Source organism: Diadema setosum, chromosome 18 (genome assembly GCF_964275005.1).
Source record: "Diadema setosum chromosome 18, eeDiaSeto1, whole genome shotgun sequence".
Lineage (NCBI taxonomy): Eukaryota > Metazoa > Echinodermata > Echinoidea > Diadematoida > Diadematidae > Diadema > Diadema setosum.
The window spans coordinates 17104334-17129325 of NC_092702.1; the positions used below are offsets into that span (position 1 = coordinate 17104334).

Sequence of the window (24992 nt, forward strand, 5' to 3'; positions counted from 1 at the left end):
AGCCATTTCAAAACCAATTTTCATCAAATAAACATTGAATTCCTTGTGGAATTACATGCTCTTTCATATTTCATAAGAGGTTTCTCATAATCTCAGCCCAAAATGTTAGAAACCCAAGGTTAGGTCTCAACCAAAGACCATACTTACTTTTATCAGATTCAGTAAGATTTTTTACATTAAAAATAGCAAAATCAGACTTTCTGTCAGAGAAATCAGATTTTTAGAAAATATTTAGATATACCTTTCATGTGTATTTTCTGAAGATTTGACCAAAAGTAAGATTTTTGACTTCAGTTTGCATATAAAATAAGATTTTTTGCAATCCACGAGTAAGATATTTCATCTTGAAATGTTGGCAGGTATGCAAAACTGTACGATCCCTTTAACATCGATTACATGGATTCAAATTTCGAAAGTTGTTGTTTCCATCCCTAACTCACATTTTAGAACTATTCTAAAGCACTAATGCTGGGTTTTTATTTCATCTGCAATTGGTAAATTATGCCTTTAAGTGCAGAACAAATGGCATTTTGTCTTTAAGGATCTCCTCAAACTTAGCATCTGGAGATGATAACATCAAGCTGCTTAATCCTGCTTCCGTCGGAAGGAATGCATAAAAAGATTGCAACATAAATGCAGTATTCCGCAGAGACATTTCTCAGGGAGTTTGCTGCAGCTGTAAAAACAGGATAGAAGCTGTATTTCAATTCTTGATATAATCTTGGCCCAAAGCAATAAACTGCCACACAGGAATTATGGGAGGGGGGCCTCATAATCCTACTCTTATGTAAACACGGTAACCATCAAATAGTTAATACACTGCAACAAGATTATACCAGTACATGCTCTATATTTAGTGAAACGCATGCCAGTATTTTATGTCCATATTTTATTATTGGATGTTTCTGCATTCTATCAGTTCTTCTATGGGACTGCAAATTACTTTTTTTTTTTTGTGGCTATGGCTGGAAAGGCATCTACATATTTGGCAGAACTTGTGTGACAGGAAACTTTAAAATAATTATTTCTCAACCGATGTCTTCTATTAAAGCATTTTGATGTTTGTATGAGAATAAAATGAATAAGCAATGAAATCCGGCAATGGACTTCGAGAAATTTTACAGCAAAGGAGATGCCATCTGGTGCAAATCGCATGGTTGTGAACGTTAACGAATCTCTTTAAATAGTCAGTATTTTATTAAGGGATCTCATTCATGTCATCCACCTCTGTACATCAAATGATATTGTACAAACAAGCAGGCACTTACAATCCAGTGTCACTCAGTTCCGAAGTGCTGATAAGAATAGGAAGATTCAAAATGTGTCATGCAGTGTTCAAGTGTAAGTTCGAGACTGCTTCCCGCCATGTAGTATTGTGTTCCTACACTTTGTGCTTTTTGATAAGGTTAAGCAAATAGCTACCTTGTATAAAGATATTGAAAGTTCCCTTTGTGTTATCCATAACTAGGTATTTGCAATATGACAGACCTTTTACAGAATTGATCATTTACTCATGCTACAGTGCCAAGTTATCCCTCAGAGTAAACAAAAAAGAAGAAGAAGAAAGAAGTAATTTAACCCTTTATGTTCATCTAGGCACTTCACTTAGCAGACTAAACTTTTCATCAGAATGCAGCAATCCTTTCAAACTTCACCCAGTTGTAGATCAGCAGGCCCGCTGTGGTATCACAATGTGCCTTAGTCCAACAGGAAGGCCATGGTGAAATTGCGAGGTTCAAGGGGAGTAGGTAATCTCTATTCATTGACAATTATAGCCTACAGATAATTTTGCCGATTGGCAACAGTATCATGCAAGCCTTCATGCTGATCAATAAATACCTGGTAAATCACAGTAAGGGTTAACAGAGAGATAGAAATAGACAGAAAGAGCGGGTGGGGGGGGGGGGGGGACGGGAGAGAAGACGAGATGCAGACAAAGCTTTACTACAAGGTCAGGGTCAGGGTTTTATTATTCTCCTTCTCCAATTCCCCATGGTAGTGCTCTAGTATGTCCCCTAGTATGGTAGAAAGGGAATTTCCTCATGAATCCTCACCCTTACCCTGGTATCATCACTCTCCAAGCCATACATGAATGGTGTCGCGCAGGGCCTGCATTGTATTCCGGTTTCCTGGTACTCGACTTTCGCTACGGAGAGGGAACTTCTAGTTTTGAGAATGAGCAAGCTTGACCGACTTTTCTTGCCAGAGACCTGCACATGTACCTACATGTCTATCGCCACCCTGTGACCGCGAGTTGGGATTGTCAAGTATCGGCTGTGGCACCAACATGTCAAGGGGAATAAGGACGGGTTATGTGGGGTGACGCTGAGTTTGTTGCACCTCAAAATTATGGCGGACCGAATTCCAGAGGGTCGAGTTTGAGAGATGTTGTGATCCCCTGAACACGACACATGCACCCGTAGCATCGAGGCACCTGTGTTCCTGACAAATGCGGGAAGCTTACAGGGGCTTTCTGGGATGAAAGCGATAAACCAGGAGGGCTTTTCACATTTATGAAGAAATTTGTTTTAATCTTGTACATGAGTGCGTTTCTGAGAATACTTGAAAGGTGCGTTCAGACTAGGAAATTTTCTCCTCACTGACCGTAAACCTGCAAACTCAAGACCATGCAGCATCACAAACTCTATGGCCTATCATGCTGTCACCGCATACATGTAATTTTTGAGATGACTGAATTTGAGAGTACATTATGTATCTAAATGTGTACACCATGGCAGAAGTTAATACACTGTCAAGCCTCTTATGCTCCTGTCTCCTTACTGGTGTAATGGAGATCAAAGAGTTCAGGCTGGAAGTGCATCCCCGAAGTTGAGAATTCTCAGTTGGACTGCGATCGACCAAATGTGATTTGGAGACCATATTTGTGAGAAATGTGATTCCAAGTTTGCACTTACATATATGTACAAAAGAAGAAAAAACTCTGCTAACATGAAACATGTTTCTGAACACGTAAACTGGCGAGTTCTGTGCCAATTTGAAAGGGTTTGACATTTTTGATTTCTCGTGCTATCCTCAACTGACATCTTTTTCCTCTTTCTCTTTTATTCCTCCTCCCCCCCCCCCCCCCCACCACGGGGATGGCGCTGACTGTAAACACGCGCAGCGTAATCCAAGTGTCAATCAATACAGGCTCGGACCTATTTTATGTTGCATTTTGGTTGTTTGATCTAGGACCACCAAGGTGAAATGCACGCTTGGCATGTAATTGCTTTTGTTGGAGTCTAGTCTTACAAAAGTAGACTCTAACTTTATTTTCTTTTTTAGCTCACAAGTACATGGAGTAATAGACTTTATGCTATGTATACACAAACCCACTAACACTTTTTACTAGAATTTATCTGCTGCTGTATATTGTGTGTATGTATGTATGTCTGTATATGATTATGCAAATGTGTGTGAATATAATGTGCAGATATGGGTGTGTATGTACATAATATATACCATACGCTTCTGTGTATGCATTGTGTAGAGTAGATGTGTGTGGTTGTGTATATTATGGTATACAGGATCTTGCACCCCCAAATATCTGTGTTCATGCAAAGTAGATGAGTTTCAAGTTTCCCGCATGCATCATTTCTGGGGCAACAGAGCTTTCCCCCAGCCTGGTTTTTCTCTCTGGAACTCTGGAATTCTCTGTTAAACTGAGAATGGAGACCTAATTCATTCTCTTCAAGAAAGAATTCAAAACATTTTTATACTTAATTATGTCAGTAACTATGTGTTCCCTTTCAATCATTTTTTTTTTCCAAATGAAGCATTGTAAAAGGAGGTCTCACCTTTCTGCGCCAGAAGTGTCACTGTTGACAGACGTGCTGCATTGACTCGTTGAGGACGAGTCCCGAGTATACTCGGACAGGTGTCTATGGGAAATGTGTGTTTTAGCAAAAGCAGTCCATCCTCAATGGGTTAAAAGACTCCGTTATTATTGTTATGAGAGACCTCGAGAGACTCCTTTCATTACATCGTAGATACACTGTTTTACCTACTTGAATTCTTTGTTATATTCATCAGTCTAATGTGGTTCATCTGGGTGTACAATACTCGGAATAGCCATATTTACGACAAATGCTGAAATGGGCTGCCCTAGAAACACATTTTTGTTGCCTTCACGATGCTGTCTGAACCTGGAATAGGGGAGGTCTCCTTTTGCTAGACTAGCTCTGTCTTAGAGCAGGGTGATGATGCAGAATCTCCGGCTCAGCCCTCCGCCGCTATTGATTTCGATGTCTTTGTTGTTGTCACATTGTATCCGCCACTGCTGGAATCAGAAAGACTGGCATTGTGGGTGAATTCCACGCCAGAACAGAGTAGCCTAGCTACCTGGAGGTTCTATGTTTAATATCGCTCTCCCTCTCTCCTGGCCTGGCCATACGCGATGAATGGAAGCTTTAATGTCATGAAGACATCATAAGTCCACAGCAGTGCGTCGTGGGAAGGAGGAAAGCCTGTTATGGATACGTAGACATTCCATGCTACGAGTCATAGATGTATATCGATCGCTTTATTCTTTATTGATTCTCAATAAGTGATTGTTTTATGTGAGAAATTAATACCATCAAGTTTACCCAGTGTGTTGGATGTAATCAGGACTGAATGAATACAAACAATTACAATGACCTCGAAATTGAGGGTTTGGCCCAACTTTTCTTATTTCAGTTGTGTGAAATTGATGTATTTTCAGAATCAATGTTAGTCATGAATGACAATGGCGATATGACATCCTGTTGCATGAAACGAATCAGTAAGAGTTGAGAGATTTGAGAAAGGAGTGCTTGGGACGACTTGCCAAATTTTTTGATTTGTCTCACCTTTGCTGAAATGCACCAGTGCCTCGGGGTTACTTTTTGGTCATATGACACAGGCATTTTCCTGGAGGGGAAGGTGCGCAAACCGCCATGGTGTCACGATATTGCTACAGCTGTCTAGATTAGAACGCAACGAGTGTGCGACGCGGGGTGACAATCGTTCCCGCCGCATTTGCATTTCAAGGTGACGTTTCCAACGGTGTGATCGTCTGCCTGATAATCGGCCAATCTGTTGTAGATTGCTCCCGCTCACTATGCTCGAGACGGTCAGGGTCTCCAGCTCCCGTTCTCTCCTCTTCCTCGTCTTCTTCTTCTTCCTATTGTTCTTTCCCTCTTCTTCTTCCTCCATCAAATTTTTGTCTTTCTTTGTTCAATTCTGCCTCGTCCATCTTCTCCTCTTCACTCCTCTCCTCCTCTTCTGCCTTTTCTTCCTACTGTTTTCTTTTTCCATTTTGTTTTTCTTCTGTTCTGCCTTGTTTGTGTTCTCCTTCCCTCCTCATTTCATTTCATATCATTTCTCCTCTTCCCTCATTTCATTTCATTTAATTTCTCCTCTTCCCTCTCTTCCTTGTCATCTTCCTCTTCTACCCTTGTCTTTTTCCTGTTCTTCTTTGTTCTATTCCTTCTCCTCTTTATCTTCCTCCTCTTTCTCCTTTTCCTCTTTGTTTTCGTCATCAGAGATTAGCCACTTTCACACTGGCAAAAGATTGCGTAGTTTAAGATCTCAAAGTTTTGTCAGTGTGACAAACTCGTGAAACATCCCGCTCAAACTAGTGATATTTCCCCCACCCCCACCAAACTTTTCAATCTTTTGCCAGTGTGAATGCTAGAAACTGAAACTTTGCAAAGTTTGTCACATGACCACTCAACCACCTGTTTGCGGGTGTTACCTCCGAAGCACGGTCATCGTGATGAACAGTAGTACATTGTTACATCACAATCACCAGCTGTCAGACAACGTAAGCGCTTTCTTCTGTCTTGCACACATGCACCAATTACCAAAACTTCTTGATCCAAAGATCGAGAAGTTTGGCTGCCAGCGTGAATGGACAACAAAAGTTCATGAAGACTTCACAATCTTAAACTTCTCTATCTTTTGCTAGTGTGACAGCGGCTAAAGATACTGCAATTTGAATCCAAACTTGTCAGGCATCACAGTAAGCAACAGCTTGGCAAGGATCAACACTTTCTATTATGAATCCATTTCACCACTGCATTCATACCAATACCTTATTGGTGACTGTCTTGTCATGGATCTGAGAGACAGTGAAGAAACAGTATCATACTTAGGGAGGTTTATTGAAGTTGCACTCGTTTTATGACTTAAATATAAATCATGAAATATACCTGATTTATCCTACAGATCATAATTGATCCATAACTTCTTTTCCACATGCCTTGTGACTTTTGATATTCCTTGTAAAAAAAAAAAATCAAGCAAGGAGTTTGGAGTGTCACCCACATATTGTAAAAGTTGAAATTTTGGTGGTGTGGAAATTTTCACACATTCTGCGTGACCAGAAACCAGCACAAAAATAAAAACATGGAAACATTTTTGCACGTCATGTGGTCCATTGATAAATGTCTTGATTCCGCAGAATTAAAAACATGCAAAATTCATCTTACCCAGGCAAGGGTGTAAAATCACTTGCGCGAAAATAACCACTTGTACAGTAGTAGAATATAGACACTCTGTGGCAACTCCTGAAAGCACAGAATCATTTTCAGGTCCACCTTAAGGAAAACAAACAAACAGAAAAATAGCCAAAGCAAATTAAACTCACAATGTAACTGTACCTCCAGTAGTGTCATTTGTTCCATTCCCAAGTGAAATTATGTGACATATATATCACATTGCCAAAGCTAGCTCTGTTGTAACCATTAAAACGATATAATGTAATTCATATACAGCCTAGAATGCAATAATAACAATAGCAAAGCAGTGAAACAATAGAAGTGTTTAATGTATTTTATACCTTCCAAGCGTATCCGGGCAATTACCCCCGGAGGGCAATTACCCCCCGGCCAAATACTGGTTAGTGGTAAGGTAAGAGTAAAGATTAGGGTTAGGGTTAGGTTTAGGGTTAGGAGTTTGGGTTAGGGTTAGGGTTAGGTTCAGGATTAGGATTAGGATTAGGGCCAGGGGAAGGGTGCGGGGTAATTGCCCAGGGGGTAATTGCCCTAGACCCCTTCCAAGGCCATCCAGGATATTTTTTGGAAAATGTCTCTAGAGGAAAGAATTTCACCTGAAACACAGCTTGGTTCCATCAAAGCAATTTACACCCCAAGAGTAATTGCCAGCTGAAACAACGAGTACAACAGTAACAACAACAAGCATGGCAAACCCAGCGTAAAAAAACAACTCTATCTCCCCCCCCCCCCCCCAAAAAAAAAAAAAAAAAAAAAAAAATCTCCCAAAAACATGAATATATTTGTTTTGCTGGATATCTCAATCCTTGGCTCAGAAACGTAATTTGCCGGGCGAGGCTGAAAAATTGATCGTCGTCCGATGTTGGGTCGCGTGCTCAGAATAAGGCGTGTAGCCTGCCCCAGTTTTTGTATGTTTGCCGCCCCAGTTTTGGCCGCGAGCTGCATTTTTTCAGAGTGTATAGCACTAAACTTGCAACACAGTTTCTTGACAAGCGACTTTTTACTGGCATTAAAAAAAAATAGAGGGACAATGGTGTTATCTTCTTCCTGCATATTCACAATAATTTCTATCTTTACCTTGCAAAGCATCGTCTACCATTCTAAGTGGGTTCACGTTCGTGTGGCATTGTTTTCAACAAGCAATAACAGTCTGCATTATTTAAACTCAAATGTATGACCCAGATGTATGAATCAAGATGATATTTAGCCTTTTTTTGGGGGGGGGGGGGAGGGGGAGGGGGAGACAGGAGAGGGGAAATAGAGAGAAAAAATATTGTGTCTCTCAAGCGCCCAATGTAGTACCTATGATACTGTATATCTGACAGTTGTGTAGATGGGTGTTTTGTAATGAATTTGTCATATTGTGCGTGAATCTAAGAACTAATGCCTTATTGTCAGTCTCCTCAAATGATTTGTAAAGTGAAAGGAGTGTCACCCTTCAGGCAGTGACTAATGGCTCTGAAAGGTATTATTTACCATTATTTGCAGATGAAACAAAATCCCAGTTTTAGTGCTTCAAAATAGTTCTAAGATGTGGGTTAGGGACAGAAACAGCCGAGATGTAAAATTGTAATCAGTATATTCAATGATAAGTATTGTTAAATGTACAAAACGTGAACAATAGTTACTATAAAATTGTTTCTTGAATAAACCATCTACAGTTATGATTTAATTAGAAAAAATAGTGACATCTCCTTATAGGTTGGGCTTTATTGCCATTTTTTTTTTTTTTTAAGGTTGTTTTGTGATACGACTGACCTACACATATATGCATCAAATGTGATATCACAAACATCTTTAAAATCACTGCTACAAGTGGTAAACAATACCTTTAAGCCCGACGCATGCTATCCGACTCATGACTATACAACTGACAGACTTTGGATCCAAAATAAATCACAGTAGCCTCAGAATAAACACACTTGTTTATTTCAGATCCAAAGTCTGTCAGTCGTATAGCCGTGAGTCATATAGTGTGCAGCGGGCTTTAGGCATACATATTACTCTGTATCTGTCAAAGTAATCTGACTGACGTTGGTGAACTAATCGTGGGAGATTTATGCATCATTGAAATTAACTGTAAATGGCATTTTCTCAATATTTCCCTTACATTTTTTTGTTTGTTATATGGTAGCGAGTAATGCTTGTCAAAATTACTCTTAAGAAACATGTATATATGCCCTGTTTTGATATAACAATTTTTACTATAGCATCACGACAATCAAATCAGAATGCAAGTGTTCAGTTAAGTAAGTAAACCCAGAAAGAATAGTTGAGCATTCATCGAAAGTTTCAGGAAAAGGATTTGGCAATGAGGACAAAGTGCCTTGCATAGGGGTACAATCGCTGCAGCTAGAGGGCAATTGAACCAGAGACCTTCTGCTTGATAGCACATAATGTCATCTACTGAGCCACAAGGGAACTTTAAGCAACGTGTGGTATGGTGATGTTGCAGTATACATAGTAGAATGATATTCAAATTCCTGACAGGAATGTGCCATTGCTTTCAAGTTTGAGAAAACTCCTCCTTAAGTTCACTGTGAGCCAGGAGCAGACATGAAAACCAGGTGATTCAGTATAATACCTTCAAGTCCTGCCCTTGTGGTGCTCAACTGTATATGATATGAGTGACCACACTCTTCTCTATTGCTCTTTTCTTAATTCCAGGAGCAAAAAGGATATTTGGTGGCAAGGTGGCCCAGTTTTGGAGTATTATTACAGGAGAGGCGCTAAAACTTGTACGTCTGTAACATCAGGCGTACTATCGACAGGAGCAGTGTTGAGTTACCGACTCGGTTCGGTCGAAGAATTCAGCAGAGTTGTGAAAGTGATGCAATTTCTGGAGGGGAGGGGGAAAAAAAGTGATTTTTTTAGTTGCATAATGGAAATTCTTGGCAGTGTGCAAGCTGTGAAATGGTGCATAAATGCCAGAGATTGGACGGGTTGTGCCAATGATTTTCAGGTATTCTTTCTCTTTGTATTCTGCTGTCTCATGCTGGCTAGGCCCTATTACCACCAGCCACTCTAATATATCTTGTCTGGTGGATTTCACTTGATGGTGACTGCTGTGGAGGGAGAAAAATAAAAACACTCTAAAAAACAAAACGGAGTAAAATCAAATCACTTTGTGCTACAAATTCAACCTTTCGTGGTGCCACCTTTTATTTCCTGATCGAGTTAGTCCTTCTTCCAGATTGCATCCTGGCTATTCAAAGGATGAGAATACAGTAAAAAAGACAAAAAAAAAAAAACCACAAACATTTGCAGCATGAATCTTTTGCGAAATTGCCACTGACATTCAGTGCATTGTATAATATAGACAATCAATTTCGAATGCATTTTACTTCCACAAATTTTGGCTCAATGCAAAATTCATGAAAGTGTCATGCACATGGAATATTTCTGGTTTCAAAGCATCAACTTAAAGAATGTTATGCTAATGTTGGAGCCAGTGGGGCTAATGTACATCATATTCGTCCCATGGATAAGGAATACAACATGATTGCCTAACATTTTTCAGTAGTTTATGGGAGAAGAACAACCCAATAAAATTTGTCTATCAGTATCAATCCATTGATTTTGCTATAACACACATTTCCTATACATGTAGACACCTGTCCAATTATAATTGGGACTAGTTTACAATGGGTTAAATACCTCAAGCTGATGTATGTGAAATAAATAACAATGGAATTGTACAATAAAAATGAAAACCTAATAAATTTTGATGAGTCTGACATGTCAGATATGATTGCCTTTTTACTACTTAACCAATCATTCTGAAACTCCTGTTTTAGTACTCACTTAATTAAGACAGCTGGTTATTGCACAATGTATTTTTCAGGTGACATTTTGAGCAGTTCATACGTAAGTTGATTATGAGAAGTAGTTGGCTGTTTAATCATTACTGACAGGGAAAATGTCAAGATTTTTTGTAGTCGTTGTTGCTGGGAAGTAGAAATGAATCATTTTGAAAAGCACCAACTTGATGGAAGAAAATGACAATCCAAGATGCCGATGTATCTTTGTATCATGATGGAAGACTGTGATGGAGATATAATGTCTGCAGGAGTGTCGATAATGTGTTATTTGTTAATTTGCAGTGCTTATTGAGCCCCTTGCTAACTTTTGCAGATGAACAAAAAAAAAAAAGCTTTAATGCTTCAAAATATTTCTGAAATACTAGTCAAGGATAAAAATAATGAACATTAAATCATAATCCATATATAATCAATGCAAAGTATTGTTAAGTTTACAAAATGTTAACAGTTGTTTTAATAAAAACCATTTCGAGAATAAACTGTCACTGTGATGGCTTATTGAGAAAATTAGTGATGTATCCTTATATTTGCAGCTTAATTGCAAAATTTTTGTACAGTAGGGTGTTAATTTTGTGATACAACTGAATTAAACACGTGCATCAAATGTGATTATCGAACATTTTTTTTTAAATCTCTGCTCCCAATGTTAGATAGTGGCTTTAATTGCCATGTAGCAGCTTCGTCTCAGGTTGACACATGTTTTTTCACCCACTGCCATCTGCACATTACATTTTAATAGTGGAAAGAGTATGAGGAATTTTGCCCATCAGAGGAATGCTTTAAGGAAATGTGATCATTTTTTTTTTCTTGAAGTAACAATAATAGTATTTACAATATGCATGCGTGACAAGATAAGAGAACATGACAGAAAAAAAATCAAGGTCTTCAAGCATGTACTGATGACGAACAGATTTCTCAAGATGTTGCCACCAGCCTGAATATTTTCTCCTTCGTTAAAGCTCTGTGTCAAACTACAATTCTGAGTCTGGAGAGTTTGGAAGTGTTGTATGCATGTGGACAAGAGTGGAGAAGATGAGAGTATATTATCTCTTTATGTGCCATGGTGGAAACCCCCTGTGTGCCACATTATTCTGAGGCACGAAGATAGTCATGCTTAGAGAAAGAATTCTGTTTTTCCAATCTGTATAACTTCTACAAATTTCTGTTAAGCTGGACATAATAGTGAGCAAAGTTAAAGAGGAATGCCAAACTTTGCTTCCATATACAATGTATAACAATTCTATTTTCAATTTTTCTTTTGAATTACCAGTTGCTACATTACTGTAAAGGAATGACTTTTGCACATAAAATAGTGACAGAAACTTAAAGTGTACATGCAAAATCTAGTTGGGAACACCGCTTGATAGTCATTTACCACATAATGCAAGCCGTATGTGAGAGGAACAAAAGGGCGAGAAACGCTTTCATTGTACCGCGGGATTAGCGATTTATCGATCGGTTTTGGCGGCTTTGTTTGTTGAGCAGAATATGCGAAGTTGGCACGTCGTCGACTGAGTCGGACGTGCGAACGTGGCACGTAAAGAGTTAAGGATATCGTGAGAGAACGGTTAGCCTTGGCAGGTAAGAAACGCCTCAGAGGAGAATGGAAGATGAGGGAATGCTGAGGGAGACTTGGAAGGAGAGGCCATAGAAAGGAAACATGCAGGGTTCCATAAATCTACATGTATTTGTGCCTTGGTGTAAGCCCACGTCCTGTGTGCCGCCGCATTATTCTGAGATCAGAAGGCATAAGAGCTTTTGGAAAACATTCTGCTTTTGCAAAGCCACATAACTTTGTAAAGAAATGATTATGCTAGACATGTGGTGAGCAAAGTTGTAAGGAAAATTCCAATCTTTGCTGTGACATATATTTGAGAACAAAGTTATGATTATGTTGTTCTTGCCAATATCCAGTAGCTACAAGTACGTTATTTTCCAGGTTTGGGAGGTATGACTTTTGCACACACAACTTGGGCAGAAAATAAGAATTTACTGGACCCCCCCCCCCCCTCGCTGGAACACTGCTCTTCAATCACTATGCAATGCAAGCTACATGTGTCTGCTTTTATGAAGAATGCATAAATATATGGAATTTTGAACTTGCAAAGCTTTAGATTATTTTAAAGGACAAGTTCACCTTCATAAACATAAGGATTGAGAGAATGCAGCAATATTAGTAGAACACATCAGTGAAAGTTTGAGGAAAATTGGACAATCGATGCAAAAGTTATGAATTTTAAAAAATTTTTGTGTTGGAACCGCTGGATGAGGAGACTACTACAGCTTGTGAGTCATATGCGTACAACAGTATAAAGAAAATGTAAAGAAAATTCAACATACTTTCACTTTTTCGCATAATAAAAGAGCACTTGACTTGCCTCTTTCTAAAGGCAGGGGGAATAATATTACCCATAACATTTGTCGGTAACGAGTCGGGGGAATGTGTACTTTTTTCAAAAGATGAAATTTTGTGAAATTCTCTTTATATTTTCCTTATATTGTTGTACGCATTGTGACATCTAAGTTGTTCACACACTGCAGTAGTCTTCTCATCCAGCGGTTACTGCACAAAAACTTCAAAAATTCATAACTTTTGAACGGATTGTCCGATTTTCCTCAAACTTTCAATGATGTGTTCTACTAATATTGCTACATTCTCTCAATCCTTATGTTTATGAAGGTGAACTTGTCCTTTAATGTGGCATTTGGCAATTTATCGATTAGTTTGTGTGTTTGAGCAAAATTTGCAAACTTAGCAAACTGTCAACTGAGTCAGGCATACGAGCATGGCACACAAAGAGTCAAATATGTCGGTAGGTACATTTATCAACTCATTTCTAGGGCAGAATTAAGGCTTCCAAACCAGTGAAAGAGTTTTGGACAGTTGATATAAACACAAAGCTGTTTTGATTATGGGGTTGGAAACAAGATTCTGAAATGCCAAAAATAGTGAGATCGCAAACACATTTGAGCCACAAACACGTTTCTGTAGAGTTGATAAATGCAGAGTTGTTTTGAAATGCATTTATAGTTTGAACCTGCCCATGCCAACCACTGCCAACTATATACATCTCTGCTCCTCAAGTCAAACTGCGCAATAGAACTGTGCAGTGACAGGGCCTCCCAATTGACTCATGACAGAGTTGATGGATGCAGCAACTCGAGAAACATGATCGTAAAGGTGCTTGCGAATGCGTTTTGATGGTGGGTATTAAAATGTGTTTTGATCATGGGAAAGCTGATGAATGCAACTACTGAGAGAAGAATGGAAATAATCAAATCCCGAGGGGAAGAAAGAGAGTACAGCTGCCTGATAACGTTGAGCCTATGGATGCATGCCGAGAGAGTGAAAGATAGAGAGGGATGGAAGATTTAGAGAAGGAAACTGCTTGAAAATCACCATTTTTGACGAGCAAACACTTTAATAGATTTCCAATTAGAAGACAAGATATCCACCCCCATGGATTTCGTACATATCACCCAACAGGTACGTGTAGGCTGCGTTGGCATAATCAGGCTTGAAACCACACGGCCCATATTCTGTTCAGCCCACAGACGGGGGGCTAGAAGCCACTGTGGATATCAGCCTGGCCATTTGAAGCATGTTATGCCGGGATTAGGGATCAGTCTTCATTGCCGGAGGGATTGGCGGATTTAATCTGGCTGGGGTGTGCTGAGAACACGTATAGACTGTGCACATGAAAATGTTTTGCAAGCTAGTGACTCGCCAACTCCATGGTGTGAGCAACGTGGACAATTTTTCAAGGACATGATGGTACATCATTGCATCAGAGTCAAAATGCTCAAGGGTACACAAACTTCTCTTGAGACCGTGCAGTGTGAGTCGATTGCAGTTTGGTTTGGATGTGGACAAAATGCTGGTTTAGAGTCGCGACTAGTTGCTGTGGTAGAAAATCATAGATAAGAGATCAGACGATAGTAACGAGTATAGTTTCCAGCCACTTTTCCCCTAAATAATGGACCATAATCAATGTCCCTAATGTAGACATCTATTGTTTGTGTTATAACAGAGAGAGATAAGGAGAAAGAAACAACAACAACAAAAGCAATGAAACAAGAATTGTGCAATGTATGGTCGTCTTATGCTACTTGTTGTATTGTTCTGTCTGTGTCAGTAATGTTCACTTTGATGAAATCTAATCATCACTGAGGTTACTAAGTTTACAGTCGTTCACCCCATCCCGCATTGCGAGTCAAAGCCCTCTCATGTAAACTTCAGCGTAACATTGTCGTCGGCATGGTACAACCTACAGTGTAGCTGACAACCTACAGTGTAGCTGTTCAAATTTCGCGATCATGCGACCTCTCAGAATGGGGGAAATGAAAGCACTTGTGAAAATGCATCGTGATATCTCTCTATATAGTTTTTATTTACTGGTTGCTGAGTCCATTCCCTGGCATGATCAAGTAGATTGATATTACTTGTTCAAGTTCCTCATGGGGAAAATGCAAATCAAATTTGTCAGCATCGTTCATTGTGAGCATTCATGTGAAATCAATGGTGAAATGGGCTTCAAATGAGCATGGATGCATTCCACCCTTTTTTTCCCTGCACATTGTATTCTTTGATTTGATATGAGAATGATAGTCTGTTTGTGTTCACGCCAGTGAAGCAGACAGTCTTATTTCAACTGATTGCACCGTCGCCTTCATATATTTTGCAAAGACCGGAGAGGAAGTGGTAAACTTCATATAGCCGTTTTAACAGTGTGTCCCTTGATAGTCATTTTCATACATCAGCTGTCAAGCTTTCTTCCTCTCTCATACTTTTTTTTTTTTAAATCTCTCACTCTCTCACCATACTTCGTCAGTGATTACTTTCTATCATGCCCAGTGAAGAGAGAGAAAAATGCTCGACTCTGACTGTTTTCATACATACCGAGAGTGCGTAATATGAAACACGGTTGTTAAGACACATCGCTAGAATCATGACTCAAATTATGCGTTTTTGCCACGTAAATGCAAAGTGAAATCATGGGGTGATTTGAATTGTAATTCCAATCTCAATTCAAATGATGGTACGGAGGTATGTTTCAGTCACAATTTGCCAGGATTACGAAACTAAACAGTGCTGTGTCTAGATCGACCTCCAAATCATGTTTTGAGGGCGGAGCTTATGGTGACCTTTCAACCACTTCCGCAGAAAAACTGCGCTCCACAAATGCTTGCACTGCAGTCAAAGCGCGCGCTACCTATTACCCAAAAGTGATTGATGGGAACTGGGAAAGCAGCCACACCTCCTCTCCTGGCTCTGAAATTCAAATCACAGAGTCCACCACAATTCAAATCGGGATTGCAACCTTAATCATAACTCAGCATTGCGATGACATTTCTCGACCGGTGTGAAAGCGACCCATAGATGTAACTCTGTAGAGAATGAGAGGAGGAAATGACAAGAAATGTTAGGTAAACAAGCCTGAGGAGAAATAGCAGCACCACAGCTGCTTGTTAAAATCTCTCTCTCTCTCTCTCTCCACTCTCTCGCTCTCGGAGCAAGCATGCAGGGATTGGTGGAGAATCATCAGGTTCCGATGGAATGTGTCGCTATGTGAGAATGTGTGATTTTCATGGGTGCGTGTGCATAGACCTGCGCCCATCTACGTCAGAAGGGCCGATCACGATGAAGAGATAGATAGTCAGATTATGTGATTAGATGGCTCAGGGAGAGATAGAAAGGAGGAGGGGGGGGGGGGGAGACTGGAGAAGGGAGGGGGGATAGAGACTTGGGAAAGGGGTAGAAAAGTAGGTAAACATATGATGGGGTAGGAGAGAGACCGACAGACAGACAGATATAGACAGATTTATACTGGAGCAGAAAAGTGGAAATAATCCGGATGATGAATATACTTACAGAAACTCGGATAAAGAAGTATTTTGAGATGGGAAAGAGAAGAAGGAAAGAAGTGTGATTGAGAGAGAGAGAGAGAGAGAGAGAGAGATGAAAAGAAAGGAGAGAGAGAAAAAAAAAGAAAGCACTTACATGTTTAAGTTTGAAAGATACAAAACTAAAGCTCTCGTTTCAAGGGGGAATATCTCAAAATGCCCGCTCTGGCTCGTGCACATCTTCAAATGTTTGCCATGCTCCCCTTCACTCCCCGCATTCTCTGACCCAATTTGCCATCCTCGTAGTCGGGACTTCGTTCCTCCGTTACCATGGCAATATGCAGCCTGGAGAGTCCTTGACAATTGCGATTTGTTTCTGTGGAAAGCCCTTGAATATGATGAAGCCAAGTTTGCACTGGTAATGGATACCCTCCGAGTTGATGAGATGGAGGGGGTGGATTGTCCTGCTAATGGAGTACCTGGTTTCCCTTGGCAACCGCATCTTTTACTTTGCTTTTTGGCAAATCTTGCCTAATGACTTTTTGGAGCTTGTCATTAATGTGAAACATTATCTACTATATATTATTATTTATTATTTTTTTGTAATTTTAGAATTTAGGCTTGTAATGCTACCCAGTGTTGTTAGAGAAACATCAGACAAACTGTCAGCCTGTGACATTAGGGGTTTTCACATCAGCCCGATAAAAATCCAAGCTCGAAATATTTTCCGTGATTGCGAATTAGAGCGCTATTTCATTTCTTATTCACATCAGCCCGAAGAGGGGGTAGCCTGAATAGTTAAAAATTTTTAAATAGCTAATTCGACAGCTGAGTATGTGCAAACAGCATCAGTAATGTGTGTGTCCTCTCAAAAATTCCTCATGACTTGTGTGCAGTTTGCCTCGATCGATCGGGTCACACACGCTAGGCATAATGGGATTCATCGCGCTAATTTCTCGAGTCGTTTTCACATTATCAAATAGCGTGCTACTATCCCGCTATTTCAGAAATTTCCCGAGTTGGAGTCGAGAAATTTTCTCGATCAGAGCGATACAATTAGCACGGTAATTTGTGTTCACATTATCAAATAGCGCGCTATTTCGCTATCGGGAAAATTTCCCAAGTCAGAAAAAAGCGCGCTATTTGGAGACATCGGGCTGATGTGAAAACGCCTATTGAAATGTTTTGTCCATTGTGGACGTTGATGTATTTGGCCATTTCAACCTGTCATAATTATTCTGGTGAAGCCTGAATCAGGAAGGTACTCTTATTGTAACCTAAGCAATACACTTTCTGGAAGCATCCAAGTGTCAAAAGCTATTCTGAAGAAAAATTATTCACAAATACATCTGAAGTGATATCTACACACACACTTGCACACACACACACACACAAACACAAAAGTAAAGATAGCGTAGATTGTATTTCAGTCCTAATATTCCAGCCGGCTTCACCCATGTGCTGCTGATTAGTATTGACATATCGTCGCTGGGGTGACAAGACCTCGTATCTCAAAAATGTCAAAAATTTTTTTTTTTAGCTTAATGGTCAAATAATGGGTCAAGTGATGTCTTGGCTAAATCCTAACTGTCTTACTCCAAAAATGAAGCCACCATGACATGTCAAAGAGAAGGCTTTCCCATTCACTATCGTGCTTTGGCCGCCATGTTTTTTCGCTCTCCTGAACATTTGACAATTTTGAGATACGAGGTTTTGTCACCTCAGCGACGATATGCATAGTGTAAAGGAAACAAAAGATGAAGGAATCAAATGAAAGCAAGCATATTGAAAACCTCATAGACTATGCTTACATTGTTGTAGTCAGAGAGCATATAATGCCCAGTAGACTTCATTGTGCAATGAAAAAAAAAAATCAGTGCCATGACACCAAGGTTTGTTGAACCCTCTTACTACACCCATGGCACTCGAGCCACAGAAATGCCTTAAAGTCACTTAAGAATACACACAGTGAATTTGCCCTGCCCCCCTTTTTTTTTGCAGTTACTGTGCTTTTAAATGCATCAAATTCTTACATTGGATTATACTGGCATTGGTAGCATTCATTCGCTGCAATGACACACCCTTTTTCTTTTCTTTTTTTGTTGTAATGATTTGCCCTCATCTTTATTTTTATTTCTTTTCTTCCCACTCTTTCTCTCTCCAGAGACATCAAACCTGACAATATTCTACTAGATGAAGATGGTGAGTACAAAAGATTGTATCATTAATGGTGCCGCTGTGCGAGTTCACGACATTGTGTGGGAAATGCAATTGCGTGAGAGCAGCGTCTTCTGCTTGTGCATTGCCCCTCTTCGTGCATGTCATCACCCCCTGAGGCAGTTAAGGGCCTTAGCCCACTTGTGTCCAAACTCTCCCAATCTCCATGGTAATTTAGTGGCAGATGGCAATCAGAATGTCACGTAACTACAGTGTATCTCCACCATAAAACCATTGGTAACCTGCTCCTGTACTATATATGCTAATGACAACATGAGATCACAGTCTTTGGAGGGTTAAACAATGTTCAGATATTGTTACTTTTGGGGCCTGGCTGAAAGAAAATTTAGATTAAAGATTACAATTCACATCTAAAATAAATATGTGCCTTAAAGTCTTCTCCCATATTAGTTGATGACAGTTTATGTGAAAAATGATCATTTGCTCATTGATCATGTCAGTCCTTGTGAAGATTTTCTTACAAGTTTTTTTGATTTTTTATGATTAAGTGCCATCAAAATCATGATTTTATTAATTTGTTTGTTTGTTGGTGTTTTTTATGGGGGAGGGGGATTAATCATCATGTCACACCGTTCCAAGGCTCTTTCTGTCCAATAATACTTCCCTCACCCTGCTTGCTATTTTTTTTTTTTTCTGCAAGTGACCATTGTTCCCCTTAAGAGTGTCCATCCAATCTGTCATTATTTTCCTCTTTCTCACTCCATGACAGTGTCTTCCTTCTATCTCCCGGTGTTTGTGTATGAGACTGTCATAACATTTCCCTTCCCCTTCCCCTCCCCTCCCTTCCAGTTCTGTTTAGCCTTGGTCGAATGTTTATGCACTGAGGTTTTCTCTTTCTCTGTCTCTTTTTTGTTGTTGTTGAATATATGAATATTGTCATAATCATTTGTGTGTGTGTTGCTGTTTGCTATCTGTCAAGCTGATCATTTTTGTATTATTGTTTTGCTTGAATTTTTCTTCTCTCTGGCCGTTTTTGTAAAGTTCTATTCTTTTCATACAATTGTATCAGTTTTATTTGTCTGAATTGATGCTGCTTTGGCATTTATTTCTCTATCCTAATTTATGCCGGTCCCCTTGTTCTCCAATGTCCCCCCCCCCCCCCCTCTCATTAAAGCCATTGCTTGCAGGGATCTGTCGTGCTGTATGTTGAATCATGAAGAGCTATCTTTTGCCAGAGACAGCAAGTTAATGTACATATCAATCATCGCTCCTGTTTTTTTTTTTTTTTTTTTTTTTTTTGGGGGGGGGGTTTCATCTGTGTTTTATGCTGGTGTATAATGTAGCTCTGCATTGGCATTTAAAGGACAAGTTCACCTTCATAGACATGTGGGTTGAGTGAATACAGCAATATTACTAGAACACATCAGTGAGAGTTTGAGGAAAATAGGACAATCCGTTCAAAAGTTATGATTTTTTTAAAGTTTCTGCTCAGTCAAGGCTGGATGAAAAGACTACTATAGCTTGTGATGACACATGTGTAAAACGATATAAAGAAAGAATAAAGAAAATTCAACATATTTCCATTTTCTCGCATAACAAAAGAACACTTGACTTCTCTGTTTCAGAAGGCAGGGGGAATAATATTACCCTTAACATACATCAGTAACAAGTCGAAGAAATTTGCACTTTATGCAAAAAGTAAGGTTTTGTGAAATTCTCCTTTCATTTTCCTTATATCGTTTTACCCATGTGAGGTCATACACTGTAGTAGTCTTCTCATCCAGCAGTGACTGTGCAGATACTTTTAAAAATTGATAACTTTTGAATGGATTGTCCAATTTTCCTCAAACTATTACTGATGTGTTCTACTAATATTGCTGCATTCTCTCAATCCTTATGTATATGAAGGTGGACTTGTCCTTTCAAGTTTCTTTCTCATCCCCCCCCCCATCTGCCCCTTCAACTCATTCCACCAGAAGAAATAGACATACTGTAAAACATGATATATTCGTGGCATGAAATTTTCTCGAATTGGAGCCAACAATCCTTTTTGCATCATGAAATTTTTCGCATTTCGCGTACTGCCTCTAACATTCAATGCATATACAGTGTTGTAGTGTAGACAAGAATTTTCGCATGTGTTTCAATTTCACGAATCCTGGCACTCGCGAAATTTGCGAAATTAAATTGCACGTAAACATTCCTCGTTTTACAGTACTGTATAAGCTGCATATTTTCCCGTACAGATATTTTCATGAATTAGGAGGTTACAGACATTTTCACAAGATGTTGTTTTCACAAATTGACACCTACACTATCGTAAATGCATTGTTAACTTAGCGCATGGTGACATTTTCACATGTTGTTAAATTCGCGATCTAAATGTGATTTACAAAATGCGCAAAAATGAAACCCTCGCTAAAAATAACAGCTTATACAGTAAACATGAGATGAAATCACATTTGAGATACCGTACATGTACATGTATTTTGTGGAATGCACCGGCCTGAAATCGTTGCAAGACTGATGTGAAAAAAGGTAATTATGCCTGGATGTCTGTCCATGTGTGGTGTGTGTGTGTGTGTGTGTGTGTGTGTGTTTGTGCAGTGATATTCCTGTGGATGTTTGGATGTTTCTAACCAAAATCTCACTATGAGAGTTATTACCATTATCCTACTTTGATTTTAGTCTTCCTTTGATTGGAAATTCCTGTTTTCCTGCAAGACCTACTGTAAGAATGCAGCATAATGAAGGATGAGGATCTGTGTAATGAGGCTGGGGGAAGTACACTGCACGTGCTTGGCCTTCAACCTGTTGTCATGAAAAGTTGTAATTCCTGATACATTTGACATATGGTACAGCCATTACATGTATGTGCAACTTTGCATTGAGGGCAATATACTAGCAATGTTTGTTTTGTTTTTGTTTGTTTTTTTGCTTTATTTCTGTTTGCATCCTTGAGCAGCAGAAATGAGCACTACATCTGCCAGTGGATGTCACAGAAGTCTAGAAGCCTGGCCGTTCATTGAATGATTGGGGTTTGTGTTCGTCATTGATTACCCTCAATTTGTGGCGATAGACCATCTCCCTTCAGCGAGCTCTGCCCCAGCTTGGGCTTCGAGGTATCAGTCGTGTCGGACTGATGAAGTGGAGATTAATTGCCGGCAGAGAAACGGGCTCCTCCGGACCCTCTCATCTGCATCCATTAAATTGTCGGTCAGCCATGCTCCTCCGAGACCCAATTTCCGTTGAGGGGGCGAGAGGTCGCAAGTGTCCACCCAACACTTCAACCGCAAGCGGCCAGATAAACGCCCCTACAGCAATTTGGACACAGTAGCTCCGTCACGAGTTCGTACGCTGTGACATGGTCTTATACATGGGGGACAAAATTTGTTGTGGACAATATTTGTTTTGAGTCCATGAGATGTTATTGATCTTTCCTTATTAACCTCCAGTGAAGAAAAAAATAATAGAGTTCTCCGTGCTCGTCTGTGTGCAGATAACTAATCTGACCTCAATCCGGTATGTTTGATTGGAAGAGTGACGCCTAACCCCGTTTGGGAGGAAAGTGTCTCCTAGTTCCAGTGACTTTAAACAAGCCCCACAAAAGTTTGGTATTCACTGGGTTAAATGGTCTCTCTGTGAGAGAATGTATTGTAAAATAAATAAACGGAGAAATCTGAGCAGCAGGATCATTTAAAAATTACAATTGTTGCTCTATAGGATTTTAGAAAGAATGTCGGACAAATTATATGACACTGTAATTTGCTTCAAGGGGTCTGGAGAATGTGACAGTACAGAAATCACAAAGTAGTCAACATTTAGCGGAAAATGTTGGACTTTCATGGTGATAGGATCACGTGATACCGTAGGTAGGGGTGAAAAAGCACTTGATGTAAAGACCGCCTCATTGGAGTCTGAGACACAGACTAGCTAGGAGGAGGCACGTACTGCAGCTACTATCTCTAGATAGAGAGTGATTTGGGATGTGGCGGACGGTGAAACATGCAGTGACTGTGTAGGAAATTTACGTAGATTTTTGAAAATGAGAGGTTGAATTACTGTGGACAGAGGGTAATGCCATACAGCCTCTGGAACTGCCAAAAGCTTTTGTCAGAAATGAACATTAGATTGATACAATTCATATATCTATTTATATTTTTGTCAACAGAGCAAATAGCTTACTGATGCTTGCTCATTCGAGTCGCAAGGCATGAAATGATAAAATACACAAGAAATACTTCTTTTGAGGAGTATAAAACCCCCAGTAGAGTTCAACAGCCTCTTTTTTTTTTTTTTTTTTGCAGACGAATCATGGCCAAAGTGCTGCTGCACTGTGGTAGTGTAGTGGAGTTTAACCTGTTGAGGACAATTTAATTTTGCTACAACACGCATTTCCCATAGACGCTTGGCTGAGTATACTCGGGATTCGTCCTCAACAGGTTAAGAATTTTTCTCTTTTGTGTCTCATGGAAATGTTATGCTCTTCTCCATTAGATTAATTTTTCATGCATTGAATATGGCTGGCAATCGACATGTTACAAGTGCCAATATGAATTCATGTGAACAAATTAAATTTTAAAACACACTTTTTAATAATACTGATCTGTATTTCTACATTGATATCACATTTCAAGAAATGCATGAAAATATCCACCCAGTGTGATATTCTTTGTTTGTGTGTCATAGATATTTTATGTCGGTTCCATAAGACTTATTTATTTCTCATGCATTAAATATGGCTGACAGTCGACATGCTGCTAGTGCCAATATAATTTTGTGAAGAAAAAAACTATTAAAATGTACTATATATTCATATGAATCTTTATTTCTGCATTGGTATCACATTTTTAAAAATGCATGAAACTATCCACACAGGGTAAAGTTTTGTGTTTATCGAAATGAATGACAGCTGTGTGTGTTCTCTTCCTCCTCCTCCATGGCAATCATTGAGAGAAATGATAATATGTGGTACATCATCACATTACCTTTACAAAGTCAGAGATCAGAAAAAGAAGAAAAGTATATGTAAAGCTGACTTTTGCAATATTATCTTGATAGTTTTCTAACTTTTTTTTAAAAGATACTATCCATGTAATGAAGCAGGGCAGATTATAAATCAATTTGAAGCTTAGCATCTGATGAATTCATCGCTGTCAGTGGCTTGTGCAAATATTCTAAAACCATTTTTGCTGTTTTCTAGTACCCCAGCATCTGTGGCTCCCATCCCTTATATACTCATCACTGCTAAATTGTTACAACTCTATAGAACGCTGTGATGTGAGGAGCACTCAGGGTTTTTTTCCCATCTTTTGGCAGAAATGGGAAAACTTGAAATATAGTGAAGGTTTGTGGGGAAAGAAAGTGGGACACTTATGAGACCATGATACATCATTACCCCACTCTTGCAATCTCTCTCTCCCTCTCTCTTTTGATTTTGCATAAAGCGATATGTTATGGTGACTGGCTTCACTGTTTTTGGATAATGTGAAACTTGGGGATTCCAAAACTATTCAATTTCTTGTCCAATTCTAATGATACCTTTTCTACTCCCTGTGTAAGGTTTTATTGTCTCTTTTTATTTAAATCAATGTAAATGTGGATTGGATTCCCTCACCTAAATTGTGCAAGATATCTCATTCTGCAGTGACAGCATGGGAGACTTCGAATTCTGTGACCAAACAGACCACTCTTTCCATCTTTGCCACACAAAGTGGCGGCTTTGGTAACCATAGTGACAGCTTCAGTGTAAAGAGATTGCCGCGGCAGATGAGGATGCCTCACATTTTTGCTCAAAGTGCTTTCATTGATGGGACTCTGATGTTATCTGTGTTACCATTTTGGGGATTCTATTGTTGTTGGTTTTTTTCTTGGGGGAGGAAAGAATTCACAAATCTCTCATATTAAAGGTCACCTAATCTGAAGTGATGGAACAGATGTATGCATTTAGTTTTGAAGACAATCTAAGTGACATCACATGACAAATAGAGTGGATGTACGAGTACTTGATTGATTATTCAAGTAGCTAATATCTTAACTTTAATACATAAAATGTTGACTCCTTTAAAGTTGCCCTTAAGACTCATTTGTTCATGACCATTTTCCAGTAGAGTTGTATATTATGATGTATATTTTTTCATTATCATTATTGTGTCATTCATTTTCGTGTGCATGTTTGTGTAAGGATTTTTGTATTTCATGACTTACTTCTTCTACTGCGCCTTGAGCACGTTAACTATGTGGAACTGGCGCATTATAAGTACCCTGTATTATTATTATTATTATTATAAATACCATTGATTAAATTATGAGAAATTGATTTTTATGCCCCATCCTCTCATCTGTGAGTCAGTTGCTGCCACATAATATTTCTATTAAAATTCTAAACTAGATGAAGCTGCCGTCTTTCATATCATGTTTACCCTCATCTGCTGTTTATATTCTATTTTCAAGTGGCAATATTTCCACCATGAAATGAGTAGATGCGTTAGATGTGTCACCTGCAACAGTGCTGTCCCTTTAGGATTGCACATTAAAAGTTCAACCTCTGACAAGGCATTTGTCCACCATTGCTAGATTTATTTGGAGACTTATGATAATAGCACTGGTTGCCTACTGCTGAAGATTTTGTACCAGGCATAAAAAGTACGATGTGAAAGGGGGGGGGGGGGTG

The 24992-nt window shown here is 39.3% G+C and overlaps 1 protein-coding gene across 1 annotated transcript in view; it reads left to right on the plus strand.

The window, feature by feature from the left end:
* Positions 1-24992, plus strand: part of LOC140242177 (serine/threonine-protein kinase 32B-like) — a 167834-nt gene that overhangs the window by 101471 nt on the left and 41371 nt on the right. Inside the window, exon 4 of the mRNA XM_072321943.1 lies at positions 18306-18343. Within this exon, the coding sequence (XP_072178044.1) occupies positions 18306-18343 (38 nt within the window). The remainder of the gene's footprint in view (positions 1-18305; positions 18344-24992) is intronic.